The sequence below is a fragment of the Elgaria multicarinata genome, chromosome 5 (genome assembly GCF_023053635.1).
Source record: "Elgaria multicarinata webbii isolate HBS135686 ecotype San Diego chromosome 5, rElgMul1.1.pri, whole genome shotgun sequence".
NCBI classification, from domain to species: Eukaryota; Metazoa; Chordata; class Lepidosauria; order Squamata; family Anguidae; genus Elgaria; species Elgaria multicarinata.
The window spans coordinates 89512250-89536124 of record NC_086175.1 but is presented as its reverse complement, the minus strand read 5'-3'; the positions used below and the strand labels follow the sequence as shown (position 1 = coordinate 89536124).

The 23875-nt window shown below is 40.2% G+C and overlaps 1 protein-coding gene across 1 annotated transcript; it reads left to right on the top strand.

The window, feature by feature from the left end:
• The first annotated feature begins 55 nt into the window (after window positions 1-55).
• Window positions 56-23645, top strand: GPR89B (G protein-coupled receptor 89B). Its single transcript, XM_063126774.1, has 14 exons — window positions 56-140; window positions 8855-8914; window positions 9496-9599; window positions 11305-11411; window positions 11540-11641; window positions 12963-13083; window positions 13352-13432; window positions 15775-15884; window positions 18843-18931; window positions 19518-19610; window positions 19993-20088; window positions 21650-21739; window positions 22938-23003; window positions 23105-23645. Exons 1-14 carry the CDS (start codon window positions 99-101, stop codon window positions 23309-23311), a joined length of 1368 nt encoding a protein of 455 aa, XP_062982844.1. The 5' UTR covers window positions 56-98; the 3' UTR covers window positions 23312-23645.
• The last annotated feature ends 230 nt before the right edge of the window (window positions 23646-23875 follow it).

Genomic DNA, 23875 nt, shown 5'->3' with positions numbered 1-23875 from the left:
GGCTGAGCGAGGGGAGAAGAGGCAGTAGGGGGTGGGAGAGGGGAAGAGGCGTCCCGACGCTCCCCTGCCGGGGGGGGGGGGGGGAAGCTGTGTCCGTCATGAGCTTCCTGATCGACTCCAGCATCATGGTCGTCTCCCAGGTAATGAAGTCCCGCCCCTTCCTCAGCACCGCACACCCTCCACAACTCCGCGTCGTCGTCCTGGTATAATAAAAAGGCCCTGAGAGGCGGCGGTGGCGGCGTTCGGTTCTTATAGTCCCCTCACGACACTCAAGCTGGGTTAACTCGCGCAGCAGAACCAGGCGGTTGGCAGTATGCCTCCGTACACCGTTAGCTGGGGAACATGGGCGGGAGGGTGCCGCGCGCGCTCGTGTCCTGCTTGTGGGTTTCCCGTGGGAGGATGGTTGGCCCCTGCGTGAACAGAATGCAGGACTAGATGGACCCTTGGTGAGATCCAGCATGGCTCTTCTGACGCTGTTATGAGGACTATACCACTTTCGGTTTCAGGCGGAGGAATGGGCTGTACCACTTTAGAAGGCAGGGGAAATCAATGCATCATTATGTATAACCCCCCCCCCCCGCCCTCCCCATGTGTAGAAAACCAGCACAAAAGGGAGCAAAACACAGCCTTTCTTCCCCGGTGTGCTTGTTTACTAGCTGCAGGAGTTTTCACCGCAGGAGCATCGGGAAATCGGCCGTCCTACTTGCAGCTTGAAGTGAGGCAGTCTGTTCTGCCTGCTCGTTTTGCTGTATTGGTAGACCAGGCCTCTGTCAGCCGCATCTAAAAGAGGGCAATATGTTGCCGCACTTGAAATCTGCAAGCTGTCTCTTGCTGTCATGTCACAATCTTTTACCTCAAATCTCCGCCCCTGCCCCATTTTGGTTAGGTTGAGTTTCATCCATGGCTCTAAAGAAATACTTTTGTAAGCCGCCTTGAGAGCTTTTTTGGCTAAAGGGTGGGATAAAAGTACTAAAATAAATAATAAATAAAAATAAAAGTACCTTTCAGCTTCTTGCATGCTATTTGTGGTGAACGTTGTTGTTAACAACGGTTAGGAAGAAGGTTGACAACTTTCAACTGTTCATCCTGAACTTTCTACTTCCTATCCTTTGTTAATAGTCCATAAGTGACACATTCTATACCAAAATGTTTTTTAAAAAAATTTCTGAAAGTGTTCCCATATTTTAAGGGCGCAATCCTATGCATGTTTAGACAAAGTTATTGTGGCCTGATGATGTGGACAAGGTGCTTGCAGCAGTGCGACCGACCACTTGCCCTCTTGATCCCTTTCCCTCCTGGCTTATAAAAGCAAGCCGAGGGGGTCTGACTGGGTGGGTCCAGGGGGTGATAAATGCTTCTCTCCGGGAAGGGGTGGTCCCTGCCGTCCTTAAGGAGGCAGTAGTGTGACCACTCCTGAAGAAGCCCACCCTGGACCCCATGGTATTAGGCAACTACCGCCCAGTTGCTAACACTCCTTTTTTAGGGAAGGTACTTGAGAGGGTTGTGGCGGAGCAACTGCAGGCACTCTTGGAGGATACTGATTATCTAGATCCATTCCAGTTTGGGTTCCGATCTGGTTACAGGACTGAATCAGCCTTGGTCGCCCTGATGGATGACCTTTATCAAGAGAGGGACAGGGAGAATGCAGCCCTGTTAATCCTGCTCGATCTCTCGGCGGCTTTTGATACCATTGACCATAGTATCCTCCTGGATCGACTCTGTGGGATGGGCATCGGAGGCACTGTGTTACAGTGGTTCCGGTCCTACCTATGGGGTCGTTTTCAGAGAGTAACATTGGGTGACCAGTCCTCGGCCTCTTGGCAATTGAGCTATGGAGTGCCGCAGGGCACCATCTTGTCCCCAATGTTATTTAACATCTATATGAAGTTGTTGGGAGCGGTCATTAGGGGATTTGGAGCTAAATGCCCTCAATACGCTGATGACACGCAGCTCTATCTCCCTGTGACAACTGAATCAGGTGAGGCTGTGCATGTCCTGGACCAGTGCCTAGACTCAGTAATGGGCTGGATGAGGGCCAATAAACTGAGACTGAATCCTGGGATGGAAGCCCTGTGGGTGAATGGTTCCCGAGTCTGGGAGACAGGCTCATTGCCTGTTCTGGATGGGGTTGCACTGCCTCTGAAAGAACAGGTTCGTAGTTTGGGGGTACTCTTAGACACATTTATGTCGTTGGAGGCTCAAGTAGCCACCACGGCTTGGCGTGCCTTTTACCATTTTCGGTTGGTTCGCCAACTACAGCCTCTCCTGGACAGGGATAGCTTGACCATGGTGGTACAGGCATTGATAACCTCAAGATTGGATTACTGCAACGTGCTCTATGTGGGGCTGCCCTTGAAGCTGCTCCGGAAGCTGGAGCTAGTGCAGAATGCTGCAGCTCGGCTGTTGTCTGGAGCTGCCCCTTTCCAGCATGTAACTCCTCTGCTGAGGGAACTGCACTGGCTGCCTATTCGCTACCGGGCCAGGTTTAAGGTTCTTGTACTTGTGTACAAAGCCCTAAACAACTTGGGACCAAGATACCTGAGAGAGCGCCTTCTCCCTTACCAACCTGCCCCGGTCACTGAGGTCATCCGAGGGCCTGCTCCTGGTGGTTCCACCTAGATCCATCCTCCGATTGGAATCCACCAGGGGAAGAGCCTTCAGCGTGGTGGCGCCCCTCCTGTGGAATTCCCTGCCTCTGGAGGTCAGGCAGGCGCCAACCCTGTACTCCTTTCAGTGCCTCCTTATTCCATGAAGCCTTTCTTTAACATGCAGCCTTGGATTTCTGTTTTTGCTTCTTTTAAATTTTGTTTTAACTGTTTTATTCTGTTTTTATTTTTATTTTACCTTGTACAGCGCTCTGAAATTTTTCAATGGGGAGCGGTATATAAATATTCTAAATAAATAAATAAATATGTATTCTGCAACTAGCCATGCCGGCTTTGGTGTGCTAGGCGTTGTAGGACTTTTTTTCTGTCTAAACATCCATAGGATTGTACCTTAAGAAAGCCAAAATAAAGTGTTATAAAATACTTCAAAATTAAGTGTTATAAAGTCCTTTGTGGACTGCAGGTATTAATGTCAATGGGTAGGATCCAACAGTGCCGTACTGCTGGTGGCCAGCACCGCCAGTCTTTGGAATAGCTACATTGCTGCAGCTGGTGGTAGGTGCTGTGTGCACTGGGAGCTGGTGGCACTGACCGACAGTGCTAGACACTGTTGGTTCCTCCCCTATGTATCTAGAGTCACTAATTCATCTAATCTGTATCTATTTCAATAGCAAATAAATGGGAGTCCAATTGTTTTTGAACGATTTGAACTGAATTCATTTGTCTGTTCTGAAGCAGTTTATAACTGCTAATTTTATCCATGAGCATAATGGTCCATAAATATGAGATAACTGTGATATATTCAAAAATTATGTAATTGAGTATTAATAACAACAAAAATTTCACCCTGCTCTATCTGATGGCAAGATCGGTATGCAGAGGAACTTCCATTTCCTCTTAAGGGTATGATAATTATCCACTCTGTCTCCACAAAGCTTCCATACATAGTCCAGAGTGATCTTTGACATGTCTGCATGGCAGATGAACAATACACTCCACGCCACCCCTTCTCCTCTCTCATTGTACCCCTCTCCTCATCTTGCTGTCCTAATGATTTACAATAAATTACCAAACTTTCTGTCTTAGGATAACCATATTTCATTCATCCATTTCCTATATATTAAATTTATTCATCGCTTCCCACTGGAAAAGCAGTCTCAAAGCTACGTACACAAGAAAGGATACCAAAAATAAAAATCCATAATCAATATAAGCATAAAACAAAGGCAATTTAAACCATATTCAATATAACACAATACTACAAATGTAAACAGATACATTGAAAACATAATCATTGCACTGCAATGCTAAAAGTGCTCATTCACAATGCACGTTAAACACCCAAATATTCCACAAACACTGTAAATAGAACAAAAGCAGCCCACAACAGTTGGGCTACAGTGAATGCCCAAATGCTTTGGGAAATGAATTCATCTTTGCCTGTTGATGAAATGGTGACAGTGTTGGTGCCAGGCAAACATCCTTGAGAAGAGCATTTTATAAACATGGGGCTATCACAAAAAGGCCTGTCCCTGAGCTGCAGTTCCTCTCCCCTCACCCTGCGTGGGGTTTTTTTGGAGAAGGACCTCTGATACCAATCTCATGGGGAGAGGCAGCCTTTGACAAATATTTAGATGTATTTTCCTGAGTATTCTGATGTCTTCTGGTTGATTATGGTAATTTTAAATAAATATTTACAAATAACTCAAAAGTAATGTTTTCAAAATACCTTGGTCAAAATAAAGACCTTTATTGAGGGTTGGTTTATTCACTAGTCAACCTGGATATTCATTCACTAGATAAGAGTACCAAGCAACAAGCTTCAGCTATTGGGCAATATAAAAATGTAATAAATAAATAAATAAATACATAAATAAATGAAAGCCAGTGTGATCTAGTGGATAGAGTGGGTTGGAATCTGTGCTTGGACATAAAGCTTACTAGTAATTTTGGGCTAGCACATATTTTTCAGCCTAAGCTACCATACACAATTGTTAAAGGATCATCTACAGGGGCCCTTCTCCGTGAGCCCCTGCCAAAGGAAGTGAGGCAGGTGGCTACTAGAAGGAGGGCTTTCTCCGCTGTGGCACCCCGGTTGTGGAATGAGCTCCCCAGAGAGGTCCGCCTGGCGCCTACACTGTACTGCTTTCGTCGCCAGCTGAAGACCTTTTTATTCTCTCAGTATTTTAACACTTAATTTTAACTTAAATTTAAATTTTACTGTTCTAACTCTGTATTTTAATCTTATATCAATTTTGTTGTGTGGTTTTATCCTGGTTGTGCTTTTTATACTGTATTTTGAATTGTGCTTTTAACATGTTGGTTGTTTTATTATGGTTTTAACTTTTGTGAACCGCCCAGAGAGCTTCGGCTATTGGGCGGTATAAAAATGTAATAAATAAATAAATAAATAAATAAAATGGGTAGACCTCTGCAGCTCCTTTGAGAAAAGGTGAAATGCAAATGTGATAGAAAAGTGAGGATCTGAAGTGGCTATAGTTTTCAGACATGCGAAAGATTGCCACTCACAACTATACAACTGTGCTATATTTTGAAATGGTAACCCTGTAGACAGGACTCTTAATTGTTGGTTCTCCCAAAAGAAAGATGTAAGAAAGCATAAACATAAATGCAGTGCAGGAGCTTGGGTTGTGCCCTACTTATTCTCTGCATTTGAGTCCTTCTTGGATCGAGACTGGCCAGACCTCTCAGGTGTTGGGGAGAAGGATGGTACTTTGTATTGCTTCCCTGCTGATGTTGGTTGTGATGGCAGAGATGGCTAGGGTGACAAAAGACTCCAACTGATAACTGTAGGGTGAGTGTCAAGCCTTAAAGAAACAAGCATTAAGAATGCAATCATAAAAATATGTACTAAGAAACAATTTTCACTGACTTCACTGAAAAGAGCTAAGAACAACAAATGGTTGTTTTTGTTTCTTTGTTCGCTTTTTAAAGGTGCTATATGGTGCTATAAAAATAAAAGGGCTTGTGGGACCTTATGTGCTCAGAATGCCTGGTCCTTATAAGCATCCTAGATGCTTATAAGGCACTCACTAGAGTGCCTTTTATCAGGTTTGGCTGACTTGCCAGCTGAGGCCTTATCTAGAGAAAGCAGATCTTGCCGCAGTTATATCCACATTGGACTGCCTTTAGCAACAGATTGGAGACTTCAGATGATATAGAATAAAACTGGCAGGATGCTTGTGGGTGAGAAGGTACGGATGATGTCTTCCAAAAGCAAATTGAAGATATGTCAGGAAAGCATGAAGTAGGAGTAATGGGGGTGGGGGGGACGGGACACACGACTTTAATTACCCTGATATCTGTTGGGGACAAACTCTGCTGAGCATGGGGTCTCCAGGAATTCCTGACTTGCCTTGCTAACAACTTTGTTCTTCAGAGAGTAGAGAAAGGAACAAGGGGATCAGGCATTTTTGACTTGATTCTGACCAATAGGGAAGAGTTAGTTGATGAGGTGAAAATACCAGGCTTTGGGGGAAAGTGATCATTTAATGCATGAATTCTTGTTTTAAATGAAAACTAAAGCTGAGTGTAGTCAAATGTGTACCTTGGACTTCAGGAAAGCTAATTTTAATGAATCCAGAGCAGTGATAAGTAGAATTCCAAGGCAGGAAAACCTAACAGGAAGAGGACTGAGAGGGATGAGAGTTCATGAAAAAGTAAAAAGAAGGCAAAGGTATACTAGACAAGCTGCTCAGCAAAGATGGCAAAATGCTGACAGACAGACAAAGAAAAGGCAGAACTCCTCAACTCTTATTTTGGCTCAGCCTTCTCCCAAAAGAGGATGCCCCTCTTGCATATGTGACAAACAGGCTGAAGGAATAGGAGTTTAGCTTGAGGTTGACAAATGGTTAAGGAATATCTGAACGTGATTAATGAGTTCAAATCCCGAGGTGCAAAATTAAAAGGGCAAAAAGGAAGATCTGGGAAATTATAGACCAATCAGTCTGACATCAGTATCTGGGAAGATTCTAGAGCAGATTATAACACTCTAGACACTAATGCTGTGATCAATTGAAGCCAGCATGGATTTGTCAAGTCAAGCAGGCTAATCTAACTTCATTTTTGATTGGGTAACTTATTTAGTAGATGTGGAAATGCTGTGGACATAATATATCTTTTATTTAAACAAGGTATTTGACAAAGCACCCCATGATGTTCTGATTAGCAAGCTAGTTAAATGTGTGCTGGATGGCACTATAACTAGGTGGATCCACAGCTGGCTGAAGAACTCTACTCAGAGTGCTTGTCAATAGTTCCTCATCAAACTGGGGGAGGGTATCAAATGGGGTGCTGCAAGGCTCGGTCTTGGGCCCTGTACTCTTCAACATTTTTTATTAGTGACTTAGAAGAAGAGGTAGTTGTGGAAAATGCGTGCCAAATTTTCAGATGACACAAAATTGTGTGTGATAGCTAATACTGTAGAAAAGAAACAAAATTCAAATTGATCTTGATAGGTTAGAAGACTGGGCAGAAAATAACAATGAAATTGAATAGATGTAAGTGCAGCGTTCTTTATTTAGGAAAGAGATATGAAATGCACAACTATAAGATGGGGGATATCTAGCTTGACTGTAGTTTGTGTGAAAAAGTTATTGGAGCTTAGTCAGCCATAAGCTGAATATGAGTCACTGGTGTCATGTGGCTGCAAAAAAGAGCAAATGCAATTTTAGTTTGCACCAATGTTTTAAATCACTCTATGTTGGTCAAATCTCACCTCAGATATTGTGTCCAGTTTTGGATGCCATACTTTAAGAAGCATTCAGATAAAATGGAACGAGTTCAGAGAAGGGCAATTGAGATGATCAGAGATCAGAAACTAAGTCCTACAAGGATAGATCGAAGGAACTTTGCATGTTTGGCCTTGAGAAGAGAAGACTGAGGGGGATATGATAACACTTTTCAAGTACCTAAAGGGTTGTCGCATGAAAGAAAGCTGCAATCTGTTCTCTGTCATTCAAGTCTGTCTGATACCAAATAATGAGGTTAAATTACATGAAGGCAGATTTCAGTTGAACATCAGGCAAAACTTCTTAACACACGGTAGTACAAACCTTCTAGTAAGGTGGTGGGTTCTCCATTGCTGGAGGTATTCAAGCAAAGACTGGACAGCTATTTGTCATGGTTGCTGTAAACTGGATTCCTGCACTGTGCAGGAGGTTGGACATGTTGGCTTGTGATTCTATGATACTATGATATTTTTAATCCACCTAATACTTTGAGAGAAGAATGTATGGCCCCATTTTACAATGGATTGTAAAATAGTATTTCTGTCTTGTGTTTCCATAAAAAATGCCATATGCTGAGTTTATAACTGCTGCTATTTTTTAGTTTGGATATTGGATTTAAGGCAAAGGAAGTAAGGTAGGTGGTTACTAGGAGCACCCCGGTTGTGGAACGAGCTCCCCAGAGAGGTCCGCCTGGCGCCTACACTGTATTCTTTTTGTCGCCAGCTGAAGACCTTTTTATTTTCTCAGTATTTTATCACCTAATTTAACTTTAATTTAAATTTTGCTGTTTTAATTCTGTATTTTAATCCTATATCAATTTCTGCTGTGTGGTTTTATCCTGGTTGTACTTTTTATATTGTATTTTGTATTTGGGTTTTTAGATTGTTGGTTGTTTTATTATGTTCCTCATGGTCTTAATTTTTGTGAACCGCCCAGAGAGCTTCAGCTATTGGGCGGTATAAATGTAATAAATAAATAAATATACATTTTTTACTCTGTTTTAATTATATTTGTAAGTTGTCTTGAGAGGACTGGTGACATATAAATGCCTTAAATAAATAAAATAGGATTGCACTCTTGGTATTCCTAATAACATTTCTCCTTATCTCTAGAGGTAAGGAGCTTTGGATGAAACAGTTTTGTAGCCAATTATGGTCTCTTCTCCTATTTTTAAATTGCTAGAAGAAATAGATGGAGTATTACTGCAATGTTCCCTTTTACATGATTCCCTATTTCGGAAGTTCCTGCTAGTTTGTGCAACAATTAAATATATATATATATATATATATATATATATATATATATATATATATTATTATTATTATTTATATAGCGCCATCAATGTACATGGTGCTGTATTTCTTTCCGCATATCAATTATTTTACCTTAATAGCAACAGTATTTTTCCATGTACAAAGAAGTTATAAGATTTTAAGATTTTAGAATTTTGCACGCTGCTTTATAACAACTTGCTGCTCTTATCGTCTTCCTCTGCAGTTGCTGTTCTTTGGATTTGGATGGCTGTTCTTCATGCGACGACTCTTCAAAGATTATGAGGTGGGGATAAACAGACTACTCTATTCTAACTGTAACTTTATTTTGATCTGAAAGAGAAACTACCAATGGGAGGTATTTAAATGAGTTAAAATAACTTGCCTTCCTCGGACTGCAAACCTGTGCACATTTGCTTGAGTGTAAGTGATACTGGTGTTGCATACACATGCCAGCAAACAATTCAGCAGCGACAACAACAGCAAAATTCACCTTTTAAAATAAATAAAAATAAATAGTGATTTCATGGCTGCAGAGCACCAAGTAGGTAAAATTCAGCTTGTTCTGAAGCTAAATTTGACGCTTGAAGAACACCGTGGTGATTTGTTGCTGAATTTTGCAAGTGCCCACAGAATGTCTGGTGCTCCATGAAGTGTGGTCGAGGGGTGGCAGAAATGGCCTCCAGATCTCCTGAAGTTGCTTACCCCTGATGTAGATTGCATTTTAGCAAAAACTGTGTATTCAAGTAAAGGCCCCCATTTTGTGCTTAAATCTATAGTAATCTATTCTTTCCTCTTGTATATGGATGTTGAATATTCTGCTTATTGGAAGAGACTTTTGTTTCTGCTTTATTTGCTTTTTTACAGGTGCGACAGTATGTTGTACAGGTTGTCTTCTCTGTAACGTTTGCTTTTTCCTGCACCATGTTTGAACTTATCATTTTTGAGATTCTAGGGGTCCTAAACAGCAGGTAAGCATAGCAGCTACTCTTAATGATGTTTTAGATAGGACTGTGACCTTAGTTCTTAGGCTTAGTTTATGGAGTCATTGTTTAGTTTGATGGTATTCTGTCACTTTTTAAAATTCCAGTTTGCCTAGTTGTAAATTATTTATGTGAAGCAGTGGATTGCAATAAGGATTTAGAAAATTGTTGCTGGTTTTTTTTAGGGAGTGTGTTTTTCAATAGTGTTTACTGCAAGGTACTTGGCAACATTCCCAACAGCAAATAAGATGTTGGAAAAATTATAGTAAATATAATTATGTTCTGAGGCTATTACTATCTTGCATAACTATTGGTTGTCTAATCTAAAATTACCAAAATTTCAAGATCTTTCTGCATCTACTGTTTCTGGGCATTGAGTATCCAGCTGATGCCAAAATATTTATTGGTTCCCAAGTACATATAACTCCATTTACCGTATTTCTTCGATTCTAAGACACAGTTTTTTCCCTAAAGTAACAGCTCTAAAAATTGGGTGCGCCTTAGATTCAATGGCGCCTTAGAATCGAAGAAATACGGTATATAATTTTAGTTTATTGAGGTCACCCAGTTTGGCTTCTATAACTTCCCTGTCCGTCTCTAAGGGTACAATCCTATGCATGTTTAGATAGAAACAGTCTGTAGGACTTTATCTAAACATGCATAGCATTGCATCCTGTAAACTGTCTTTGCATGCTACTGAGCACCTTGCCCATCAATTCCTGTGGAATTCCCTGCCTCTGGAGGTCAGGCAGGCTCTGACCTTGTACTCCTTTCGGCGCCTCCTGAAAACATCTTTATTCCAAGAAGCCTTTCTTTAACATGCAGCCTTGGATTTCTGATTTTTGCTTCTTTTTAAATTTTGTTTTAACTGTTTTATTCTGTTTTTATTTTCATTTTACCTTGTACAGCGCTCTGAAATTTTTCAATGGGGAGCGGTATATAAATATTCTAAATAAATAATAAATAAATAAACAGATTGATGAAAATACTACCCAGAGGACCTTTTCTTCTGTCGCCCCCAGACTATGGAATGGCCTGCTGGAGGAGATTTGTCAACTTAACTCTCTCTCTCTGAGTTTAAGACAGCTATGAAGACTAGCCTCTTCTGGCAGGCCTCCCCAGATGAATTTTAAACCAAGAATTTTAAGATGTCTTGATTGTTTTTTGATATTGTATTGCTTTTATATGCTTTTAAAATTAATTTTATGTATTTGGTTTATATTGTATTGTTGTATAATGTTGTTCCCCGCCTCGATCCAAAGGGAGAGGTGGGTAAGAAATACTACTATTACTACTACTACTACTACTAAAATAATAATTAATTCGTCTGTGGACATTTAAGCCAAAAAGAATGTTTAAAAAAGTGTCTTAGTAGTACCTGAAATTGCATTGATGGAAAATATGGTAACGCTCTGATTTTTTAAATGTTTTCATGCTTAAGAAGTCAAATGCACCTTCTGAAATGTTGGATGCTGATGGCACAAAATTGTTGACAAAAGAGCAAATTCCGTGTGAGAATTCTTAGTTGTGCCACTCCTGAGGTTATGGTTGATCTACATTATGTGTGGTAATCCATTAAGATTACTTTATTGAGAAATTACTTACATATCTGAGAAAGGACACACTGCAATAGATTAAGAAAATATATTCTGTGATTATGATTAGTATTAAATAATCCTTGTGTTATTTTCAGCTCTCGGTATTTTCACTGGAAATTGAACCTCTGTGTGATTTTGCTTGTCCTGGTGTTCATGGTGCCCTTTTATATTGGCTACTTTGTTGTGAGCAACATCCAATTGTGTAAGTATGCATACACCTCAAAAAACTGTAGTGGCAAAAGTACTTTGGATCTCAAGCGAAAATAACATTTGCCACTCCCAAGTAAAATAGATAATGGTCTTAATTTTATTTATTTTTTATTTTTTTAGTGCACAGACATAGACTGATTTTTGCCTGTGTTATCTGGCTAATGTTTATGTATTTCTTCTGGAAACTGGGAGATCCATTTCCTATCCTTAGTCCAAAACATGGTGAGTGTCATAAAATACTTCAGTTCATTGGTGATTGCTAACTCTCTGAAACAAACCACTGTACATAAAATACTTGATCTGTGGGTGGGGTGGGGGTGAAGAGACCATCATGTTTAATGTTAATGTGGGAAAAAGTCAGGACTTTGAAAATAATGGGTGTTTTTTGTAGATGTGAAATAGATCAGATCTTTGTATCATATATACGTAGTAGAAGTAAGTGTATTCAGTTAGGTTTACTCCCAAATAAATGTGCATCGGATTGTAGTCTTAGGAAATCTGGCAGTTTGATGAAAGTGTTTGTGCTGCTTAAATCTTTATTAGCACTTTGAAGTTCTAGCAAAAGGAACTTGCACTCACATGCCTATTTGTAAATATAGTATACACTGAGCTAGTTACAATTCCGAATATCTTGGATGGGAAATCTGTAACAGAGAATCAAGAATTCAGGGTATTTATTTCTGTTATGCACAGTAATTCCTAATGTATACTAATATTTTGGTTTACTTAAGTGTTTCTTTTTCCTCCGCTAGAGACCATCCCACTTCCTCACATTATGCCTGCCATGTGTTTGAGTGCTTGAAAGATTTCTTAGTGAAACCTGCTCTTTCTGCACTCCAGTGAAGCTGTACTATGTACTCCCATCTAGGTTGACAGGCAAGGGAGAGTATTACTAGATAATGGGTAGGAGACCCTAGGTTTGTGAATACTCAGTTTCACTGAGATGTTTGTCAGTGACTCAGGACTGATTCTTAGATTATGGCTGCTACTTATGGGGCTGTTTTAAAAATGGCTGTGTTGCAGTTCCTTTGTATAACTAACTCTTTGACAGTAGCACCTTTGTCATTTTGTTTTGAAATTCTGTATCATGGCTCTTAATGTTGCGTTTATTTTATTATTTTTTACCTGATTACTGATTTATCTGATTATTTGTTTTATTTTTTGTAAACTGCCTTAATTGGTTTCAGAAAGGTGGCATAAAAATATCTAAAACTTAAATAGCAAGTGACTACAGCAGAACTTTCAAAGAAATCTTTAGCTCTTAATGCATTCTTCACAAATGGGATATTCCCGTATTCCTGTACTCATTGCAAGGGTATATGCCACTCTGTATGCGGTAGTACCTTTTCAGCATTCATGGAGAGGAGTACCTACCTATCTATGAAATGGGGCCTGTAGATATTAAGTAACTGGAGTTACACTGGAAGTTTAAAAACCAAATGATTTGTGCAGATAAAACTATAATAATGAGTTATATTCTTCTTTTCTGTATTTTAAGAACATAATAGTGAAATGATCTTGCTGGTATTTTCCTTTTTATCAGGAATTCTGTCCATAGAACAGCTTATCAGTCGAGTGGGAGTCATTGGGGTGACCCTCATGGCTCTGCTTTCTGGATTTGGTGCAGTCAATTGTCCATACACATATATGTCTTATTTTCTCAGGTAAACCGAGTTTTGTGATTTATTTGTTTTTGTCTGTATTTTCCTTCCTTGGTTTTTCCCTGTCTAACTCCTCTGTCTCGGTAATGCTGATTGTTGTTATTTTGACCGTATTCAGCATCTGTGGCTTTGCTTCTCCTTATACTCCAGTAGAAGTGGAGAAGCGGGGGCAAGGGAGGTGGAGGATTTGGGAGGGGCTGGATTGGCCACTGCTGTACTAGAGTGCAGAGCCATTTCAATAGATCTCTCTTTCTCTCGCGCTCTGTTATAGGAATGTGACAGATGCAGATATTCAAGCTCTGGAACGTCGTCTTCTCCAAACTATGGACATGATCATTAGCAAAAAGAAACGGTAAGGCAAACATAATAGGAATCTTTTTACTTCATTAGATTTTTCCATCAGGATAATGAGTTTCTTCAATAGAAACAGTGGACAAATTGTTTCTATTGCAGAGCCTCAGATATTTATTAAAAGAGCTAAAATAGTTGCAAAGCTGTTGTGTGAATTAGCTTGTTGAATGAAATAAGGGAACTAGTAGGGTTAGAACAGTTATAATATTTTAACAAAAATTGCATTCATTCATATGCGGTGAGTGGAAGTTCTAATTGCTATTTCATGTGCTGAGGACCTAGTTGTATATCAGTGAAGTCTACTTCTTAATTTTAATCAATTCTGAAGAGTGAACAAGTGAAAATCCCAGCCTCAGGATTGCGGTATATAAAAAAGTGATCACTTTTTTAAGCCATTTAAACTTCTTCCTTCACAAGAAAGCCATTTGTGGATTTTCCCTCCCATGTGAAATTCTTGCCTGTATAGAGCCGTTTACACATGAATGAATGCCACAGGAAGGGAAGGAATTTAATATGGCCTCCATTTTGCATTTGTTTTATGTGCTCCATGAGGCACTGAGGTTTTATTTTGGGGGGCAGAACTGGTGACAACATGAATAGTACTTATCATGTTTGCAGTTAAAAAATAAAATTCCAGTACACAGCTTGAGTTTTTCTTCGAATTTAAATTATTCTGGCCTTGATTTGTTTGGAAAAGTTGGTATTTTTTTTCCCTAATTAATTTATTTTTTAAAGAATCGGTTAATAACAAATTCATAATGGATTGGCATGAAACTGGGCAAAAGAAGTGAGCTGTTGAGATATATATATATATATATATATATATATATATATATGTATGTAAATTAAAGCAGTTACTCTAATGGCTGAAATCTGGGGGTGGGGGAAATGCTTTACCTGGGCGCAAAATCATAAGGTTGGATCCAGACTTATTTCACTTCACTTTCATTTATTTCTTTTCTGTACCACCCCGTAGCCAAAGTTTTCCGAGCAGTTCACAAAAATTACAATTCAAAAATACAACGTAATAAAAATATCCTATAACATCTTTAACATATAAAATTAGAAAACAATTTTAACAGTTAAAAAACAGTTATGCTAAGATACTGTGACCTGATAAATCAACTGACAATGAAAGGCTCCATAATGTGTGCCAAATACCTTGGAGCGGAGGAAAGTCTTAACCTGGAGCCAAAATGATGGCAAAGCTGGCACCATATGGACCTCAGTGGGGATAGTGTTCCATAATCGGGAGCGATCACTGAGAAGGCCCTCTACCTTGACCCTCCAAGCCTCCCACTGAAGAGGAGCTCAGAGGAACACCTCAGACGTTGATTGTGGTATCCACGTAGTTTCATATCAGGAGAGGTACTCCATCAGGTATTGTGGTCCCGAGTTCTGTGAACCGCCCAGGGAGCTTTGGCTATTGGATGGTATAAAAAGGCAATAAATAAATAAATAAATAAATAAATGTATAGGTTAAAACCAGCACCTTGAATTGGGCATGGAAACATGCAGGCAGCCAGTGTAAGCAGGCCAGAATTGGTGTTACATATTCAGAACTTCTGGTCTTCAGGGGCAGCCCTATTGCAGTAATCTGACTAAGAAGTTACCAGAGCATAGTCTGCTAAAGCCAGGTTATCCCCCTCTAGATAGGGGCATAGCTCAGCTACCGGCCGAACCTGGTACAAGGCATTTCATGCCACCTTAGCCTACCTTAGCCACAAGTTACAATGATGAATCCAGGAGAGCCCTGAAACTATGAATTTGCTCATTCAGGGGGAGTGCAGCCCCATCTAGAACTGGATAAACACCCTCCATGTGGTCAGAAGAACCATCCACTAACAGCATCTTAGTCTTGTCTGGATTGAGCTTCATCCGTTGTCGCAGCCAGGCACTGAACTGGCACATTCACTTAGTCTTAGAGTGGACCCATTGAAATCACTGGGACTTAAAATAGTCACAACTAACCTATGTCCCATTGATTTCAGTGGATCTACTCTTGGAGTGGCTAAGTCTGGATCCAGTGCATAGAATATTCTTTAATTTGTGCCTAATTGGGGAGCCCCCTGACTCTAACTTAATAGCTGCTTGGAGAATAGTGATTGTCCTTTCTCAGGAAATACATTGTTAATTCTTAACACTTTTTCTGAATTGTATAAATCGGAAAAATGTTAGTCTGTTACATTTACAGACTAAACCACTGATTTTGAAAAATCAGGAACGCCTAATTTAAATGTTTACATTCTTAAAAGTTGGCCATATTATGACTATGTGTTATATTTTGTTTTGGTTCTAGTTTGTGCCTCTCTTTTTTAGCACTTGACTTTTCCTCCCAATCAGGATAGCAATGGTTCACAGAAACATGTTCCAGAGAGGGGAAGTGCATAACAAGCCCAGTGGTTTTTGGGGGATGATAAAAAGCGTCACAGCATCTTCATCAGGCAGTGAAAGTATCCTTTTCCCGCCATGCTCTGCTTTGCAGCATGGGAAGGGTGGGGTGGGGGTGGGGCGTAAATGCGAGAACTCCATATATTAAATGTATAGTTGACAGGCTATGCAGAACTTTTTAGCTTCAACTGTTGAGATCTGTATACCTTCGATAAAACAACATTAACTGAACCTACAAGTGGTAAACACTGGACTTGATCTTTCAGGGCAGTTATTCTCATGGCCACTTTTGCATAAATGAGCAGTTTTCAGAAATGACAGTGGGTGTGGGTGGAAAACATGGGACTGGCTATGTAGCTTTGATAAATCATCACCTTGCATTGTTAGCTTCCCTTTTACGCAATGTTAATAACAATACTGATTTCCTTACTATAGCGGGGGGAGAAATGTTGTGACAAACTGCATTTTAAGGTGCTTTATGTTGCGGTTGCCCTTTTTATTTTCTTACTTGTGTTTAAATATTATTTTGGATATGTTTGAGATTTCAGCACTATGCAGGATTGAGCTGTTATTACTAGGAGATGAGCTAGGGTGAAACTTTGCGTTATTTGAAATGTACAGCTACTGCCACAGGAAGCAACTCTTATTCTGTCTCCTATCTGTAACATCTAGGACAACTTACCCATGCAACACTAGTGGTAATGTAAATTATGAGTAAGTGATCTCTAGTGATCTGCTCTGACTTGGATGCTATTGTTGATAATAGACCCAGTGGATGTAACTTTGCTTGTCCAGTATTATTGGATACTTTTCAATTTGCACAGTCCAATGATGTGGACAGGGTCCTTGGATTGGTGAGAGCCACCACGTGTATACTAGATCCTTGCCCTTCCTGGCTTATAAAAGCTGCCAGAGAGGGACTGGCTGAGTGGGTAAGCGGAGTGGTCAATGCCTCCCTTTGCCAAGGAAGGGTCCCAACCTGTTTGAAGGAGGCAGTGGTAAGACCCACACTGAAAAAGCCCTCCTTGGCCCCCACTGTACTGGATAACTACCGGCCAGTCTCCAACATCCCATTTTTGGGCAAGGTATTGGAGCGTGTGGTGGCCTCCCAACTCCAGGGATTCCTGGATGAAACAGATTATCTAGATCCATTTCAATCTGGCTTCAGGCCTGGTTATGGGACAGAAACAGCTTGGGTCGCCTTGGTGGATGATCTTCGCCAGAAACTGGACAGGGGGAGTGTGTCCCTGTTGGTTCTGCTGGACCTCTCAGCAGCGTTCGATACCATCGACCATGGTATCCTTCTGGGCCGCCTTGCTGGGATGGGTCTTGGAGGCACTGTTTACAGTGGCTCCATTCCTTTCTGGATGGACGGACCCAGAAGGTGGTACTGGGGGATTCCTGTTCGACTCCTTGGCCATTGACCTGTGGAGTCCCTCAGGGCTGTTTTGTCCCCCATGCTATTTAACATATACATGAAACCGTTAGGAGAGGTTATCCGGAGTTGTGGGGTGCGGTGCCACCAGTATGCTGATGATACCCAACTCTACTACTCCTTTCCACCCAATTCCAAGGAAGCAGTTTCTGTGCTAAACTGCTGTTTGTTGGCAGTAATTGATTGGATGAGGGCGAACAAATTGAAGCTTAATCCAGATAAGACAGAGGTGCTCCTGGTCAGTCGAAAGGCAGATCAGGGAATAGGGATTCAGCTTGTGTTGGATGGGGTTACATGAAGACACAGGTCCACAGCTTGGGTGAACTTCTGGATTCAGCCCTGAGCCTGGATGTTCATGTTTCGGTGATGGCCAGGAGTGCATTTGCACAGTTAAAGCTAGTGCACCAGCTGCGCCTGTTCCTAGAGATGTCAGACATGGCCACGGTGACACATGCCTTAGTTACATCCCGATTGGATTACTGTAACACGCTCTACGTGGGGCTGCCTTTAAAGAGTGTTCGGAAACTCCAGCTGGTTCAAAGAGCTGCAGCCAGAGTGTTGACCGGGGCTGGTTACAGGGAGCATACAACTCCCCTGTTAAAACAGCTCCACTGGCTTCCAGTCTGTTTCTGGGCACAATTCAAAGTGCTGATTATGACCTATAAAGCCCTATATGGCTCAGGTCCAGGTTATTTGAAAGACCGTATTCTCCCTATGAGCCTGCCCGTGCTTTAAGATCTTCTGGAGGAGCCCTTCTTTCAGTCCCACCATCTTCACGGGTGTGCTTCGTGCGAACATGGGGGAGGGCCTTCTTGGTGGCTGCTCCAGTGCTTTGGAACTCTCTTCCTGGGGAAGCTAGACTGGCTCCCTCCTTGATGGGCTTTCGGAAGCAGACTAAAACTTGTTTGTTCCAGCAAGGCTTTGGAGAATAATCTGTCCCTCCATTTATGTTAATTGATTTATAATTTTGTTGTGTATTTTAAACGTGTTTTTTTTCTTTTTTTCTTTTCAATGTATGTTTTAAACTTTGTAAGGCCGCCTTAAGGCCCACTATTGGGCAAAAGGTAGGATACAAATATAATAATAACAACAACAACAACAACTACAACTAACACCAGTGGTGTTAGCTGGCATGATGGAGGAACCCTTTGAGTCAGCTTACACTATTGATGTTGCGTTTACACTAGCATAATGTAATTTATGTTAGCGCTAGTGTCACATTGCATACTGCGTTTTCCTTCCCCCTTGTGATTTTAAGAGAATAGATACGAGTTCCTTATCTGAAGATTTGTATCATTATACTCATGAGATTATATGATAGTATCCTATTGTCATCATCCATTGCAATCCTGCAGATGGCAATGGTGTACAGTTTCTAAGCTGTAGTAGTTACTTTGCAATACAGAGCCAGTGCAAACTTAAAGTACTTACTATTCATCCTTTGTATATGGTGTGTTAGCTGCTCAAAGTTCAGACATTTTGAAAACATGCCTACGCTGTGGGCTAAAGAATGAAAGGAACCTTGAAGTGTGCTCTTTACATGATGTTATACTTGATTTTGTCCTTGACAACCTTGGTTTGCCAGATCTGGCGCTTATCCAGCAGGAAGTAGATGCTTTGGAGGAGCTGAGTCGGCAGCTTTTCTTGGAAACAGCTGACCTGCATGCTACCAAGGTACAGGCTAAGGGGATTCTTCTCATGCCTAATGGGTGGGTAGAAGGAATAGCTAGGCGGGACAAAAAGGTAGAAGAAATTTACAAATCATCCAACAGGTGAACACAGTACATACAGGAGCTGTGGTTTTATGACACTCTGTCAGGTGCATTTTCTTCAAAGGGTTTTCCCCCCCCTCTGGGATCATGGACATGAGAGTAATCCAGAATTTTATGTTGCATTGGGAGACGGTTAATCTAGATAGATTTTTGTCAATTTATAGGAAGGCTTAGGCAGTGAATATGTGTGTCTTATTAAAATAATATTGTTATAGACTGAAACTGTTAACGTAAAGAGATAGCATGCACTTTTGACTTAAAGGCAAACATGGAAGCCTGGAGATTTGGTTTTGTTCTCCTGTTATGTAATTTGAATTTATATAACTTAGGCTCCTCATCTGTAAATGGGCCAATATGTTTTATTTGTGTCACATGTTCTTTATGAGATGTAAATTGTTTTATTGATGGGAAATCCATGTGATAAGATATGCTAGTTTAAAATGATGAATCTGAATGTCTCCTGAAACTGAAAAAATTCTTGTTTGTAGGAAAGAATAGAGTACTCTAAAACATTCCAAGGGAAATACTTCAACTTTCTGGGCTACTTTTTCTCCATCTACTGTGTCTGGAAAATTTTTATGGTATGTTAACACTGCTATTGGGATGGTAATTTATATTTGCAGTCTTGCAAAGGCTGTGCTTAGTAAAAGGAACTTTCTACCACCTGACTTTAGTTGTTGGTTTTGAATAAAATTGATGTTCAGGCAAGAATGGATGTGTTTTGTCTTATAACAACATAACATCACTGGGCAGTAGTGTGTATATATATGTGCATACATGTATTTATTATTATTATTATTTATATAGCACCATCAGTGTACATGGTGCTGTACAGAGTAAAACAATGCATATGTCTGTGATAACGTACCATGAAAGAGGAATGCATGTATATCCTACAATGGTTCTAGTGAAGATGTCTTAAGTAGTATTGTGCCTCTCTCTTTCGCTTTCTCTCTGCTTTAGGCAACAATCAATATTGTATTTGACAGAGTTGGAAAGACGGATCCAGTCACAAGAGGAATTGAGATCACTGTGAATTATTTGGGCATCCAGTTTGATGTGAGAAATGTTTTAAATTTCAACTTCTTTCTGTAATGCTTGTTCGTAATTATTTAGTTCTTCTCTGCTCAGAGCTTGATACTGTATGAGTGGGAAGTATGAACTTGTGTAATTTATTGGTTGTTCCTGTTTTTTTATCCTAAGCTAATGCATTAAGACAACATAGTATTTAATTATGTTTCTATATAATTTTAGATAGACACTACTTGGAAATTCTATTGCACCTTTAGCCTGCAGTCCTAAACACACTTACCTGGGAGTAATTCCCATTGAACTTAATAGGGCTTACTTCTGAGTAGGCAAATGCTGCATGAATAATAATAATAATCAGGTTTGGATTTGTTGTCTGGGATGGCAACATCTTTATTTACGCATTGAAGAAGAATTTTTTGTCCACTCTTTTTGAAAGCCAAAAATGCTGGGGTTCACGCATCTGGATTTTTGGACACAGAACACTGAGGAAAACTTCTACTTTTTTCCCTTCTTCTTTCAGTGTGTCATTGAGTCAGGTTTTTCTTAGCTAATTTTCTTGCTAGTGGCAAATGTGAAAAAGTTATCAGTTGTTCTAGTTCATCTGGAACCCAGTAAATGTGTTGTGACTTTAGCCAGATTGGTAAGTTTCATGCAAAATGATAACTATGATGAAAAATCCCCCAATTTTTGCTCAATCACAGGGAAGGTGTAACTGTGAGAAAACGTAAAAACTCAAGTTTGTGAAGGGGTTTTGAAATCCTGTTGGGTATTATTGATCCTTGACACTGTTTTTGATGATATAAAGGAAAATAATTAATTTGTCTATTATGAAAAGAGACAATATATTGCTTTTTCTCCCTCTTCATTCCTTTTTCACATGAAATAGGCAGAGGTGGTTCCGAGTGAAACATCTATAAATATGGCACATACTTAATAACTTTAAACAGTATATGGTGGGGTCACTTTATGTGCATGATTCTTCAATTGTCCCAGTCATTCCAGTAGGGACAGAGTTAATCCCGAAAGCCATAAGTATAAAAATATCATTTTTTCACTAAAGGAGAAGGGTCATTCAGACACCACATGGCAATTTACACCTTGTCATGATTGAAGACTGCCTGGAACATGGAGCTGGGGAAGACTCTAATACACAGGTTTTCAATTTCCCCCCCTGCTGAAGTCTCTATGGATATAAACATTCTAAACCTTTAGAAAATATGCATTTAACACAGAATTTTCAATAGAGCTACACTTAATTGAAAACTAAGTTCTGTTCTGCTGCTTGGCCAGAAGATGGCATTAGCTCCCATCTTCATTACAAGATATTGTATGGGCTTAGATTAAATGTTTGACTGCCTTAATTTACTCTATAAAATTCAGTCTGAATCCAGTATTTCCTGTGTGTACAAACCTGGCAAGATCTATAGGTGTGAAACTAAAAGTATTTTATGTGAACGCATTCTTGTATGCACTTCTTCAGAGGACAGTGGGCATAGATGAAGTGAGGCAGCCTACCAAGTTCGTACTTGGCTGATGTAGCTATGAGCATTTTTGAGGGTTTAACCATTTCTTGTCTGTATTACTGCAGGTAAAATTCTGGTCCCAGCATATTTCCTTTATCCTTGTTGGAATAATTATTGTCACTTCTATTAGGGGTTTATTGATAACACTCACTAAGGTAAGCGTGGGCACGATCCTGTTCTATTACTGTGGTTGAGCAGAGGAGAGTGTAATTCAGTCCTGTAAGAGTGTTAGGGTAGAACTGCACATCACAAAAAGCAAGAGATGGCTGCTGAATTCCATGTTGGTTTCCCTCCTCTCCCTCAGTAACATGTTGTTCCACCTACCTCCTTGTCCTGGTGTCATTATGCTGAGCAGTTCCCCACACCTTGATCGCAGCCCTGACTACTGGAGGCAGGGAAATGCTCCCTATATGCTTTTAATATGGATTGCTACACTGCTGTGGAGAACTGGAACAGCTTGAGGAATTGGATAGATTGTTACAGAAAATCGACAACATCGTGCAGTGGAATAGCCACCCCCACTGTCCCTTGAAATTATAATTTTGTACATTTATTTTCTAGAACCTTCAACTCTTAGCAGTATAGAAGATTCTACTGTAAAGTCGCTTTTTGGACCAAAAGGTTATTTGTTCAACAGAACAAATAGTAAATGTGCTGTCTGTGGAATGCTGCTGTATGTCCTGCACACCAGGAAACACATGGAGTATCGCAGAGTAGAAAGCAACTTGGCCACATCAGCAGAATGTCCAGTCGCACAGTGCTCTTGTACTGACTTCTTATAGCTGGGTCATACAAGACACTGATCTCTAAATGAGCAGGCCCAGTCATCTCCCAAGTTATTGCATTCATGTTGAGACAGTGGCGGGTAGGATCATGAACAGCTATTGCCATGGTCATAGCAGCACTTTTTTCCAGCCACTGCAATCCCTTGAATACTTTACTGTGTATCCAAGTTTGCCTACCTTTTTGTTCATATGAAGAATGGCTGAGTACAACCAAGACTGTTGGCATGTAGACCAAAATATCTTTTGTATGAACTTTAAAAAATGTAGCTTGTATGTGATCCTAAGTGAATGTGGAATTCAATATAGGATATCATCAAAAAGTGGGGAGTGGAGGTAATTGTCATAAATTACCCTACTGTTAGCTCCAGATTAACTTTTTCTCTTTTCTAATCAATTCTAAATATGAACTCTACAGTTCTTAGCTACTATGGTCATGTTATGAATAATGTTGATGATCTCTTTAGTTTAGCCTTAGAAATATTATTAAAAACACTTTTGACATGTTGCTGACTCAATATAAATGTGATTCTGTGTTTGTGAGCTGATTTTCTGGTGTTTGTCTTTATAGTTTTTCTATGCTATTTCAAGCAGCAAGTCTTCTAATGTTATCGTTTTATTGCTGGCACAGATCATGGTGAGTATTTTAGCCAACTTGGTGATCAACTACTCATCCTCTTAGTTAAGTGAATAGCCGGGGAAATGGGATGTCTGATGTTTCCTTTATCTTCTCTGCAGGGGATGTATTTTGTGTCTTCAGTGCTTCTGATTCGAATGAGTATGCCTCCAGAGTATCGCACTATAATTACTGAAGTGCTAGGAGAATTACAGTTTAACTTCTACCACCGTTGGTTTGATGTTATATTTCTTGTTAGCGCTCTCTCCAGCATCCTCTTCCTCTATCTGGCACATAAACAGGCTCCTGAAAAACATATGGCACCCTGAGCCCATCTTAGTTCTTCTGTGTAAGATGAATGAAAGCAGTGCACTTGGCATATCACCATCTAAAGATGGCTTTTTGTGCGATGGACAATCAGCTCTTTGGTTCAAATCAAATCTTTCACTGAGGGCAGAGAGAGGCAAGAGATAGCCCCAAGATGCAAGATGCCGTCCTTACAACACAAGCGTGTCCATTTCTGGAGATAAAACAGGAGAAGGAGAAACCATTCTACAGTGTTTAGTAAATAGAATTGACAAGGTGTCTGCTTAATTGTCAAAATCTGGAAGATAGTGAATCGGAATATCTAAATAAATCAGCTTTTGTAATAATTTACAATAATTTTATGACAACGATGCAGACTTTATAAATAAGTTACTAAGAGGGTGGAATGAAGAATGGTGAATCACTAGTGTGTGTGTGTGTGTAAAAAGCAGCTCTGGGTACTTACGACACATCAAACTTAATACAGCCCACCAGGGGTTTGCTCCCATTGTGGACTGCAAAAACATATGAGTTGTCTTATCATTGGTAGGCCACTATATGGGTAATGGGCTGTGTAGCCCTGTTCT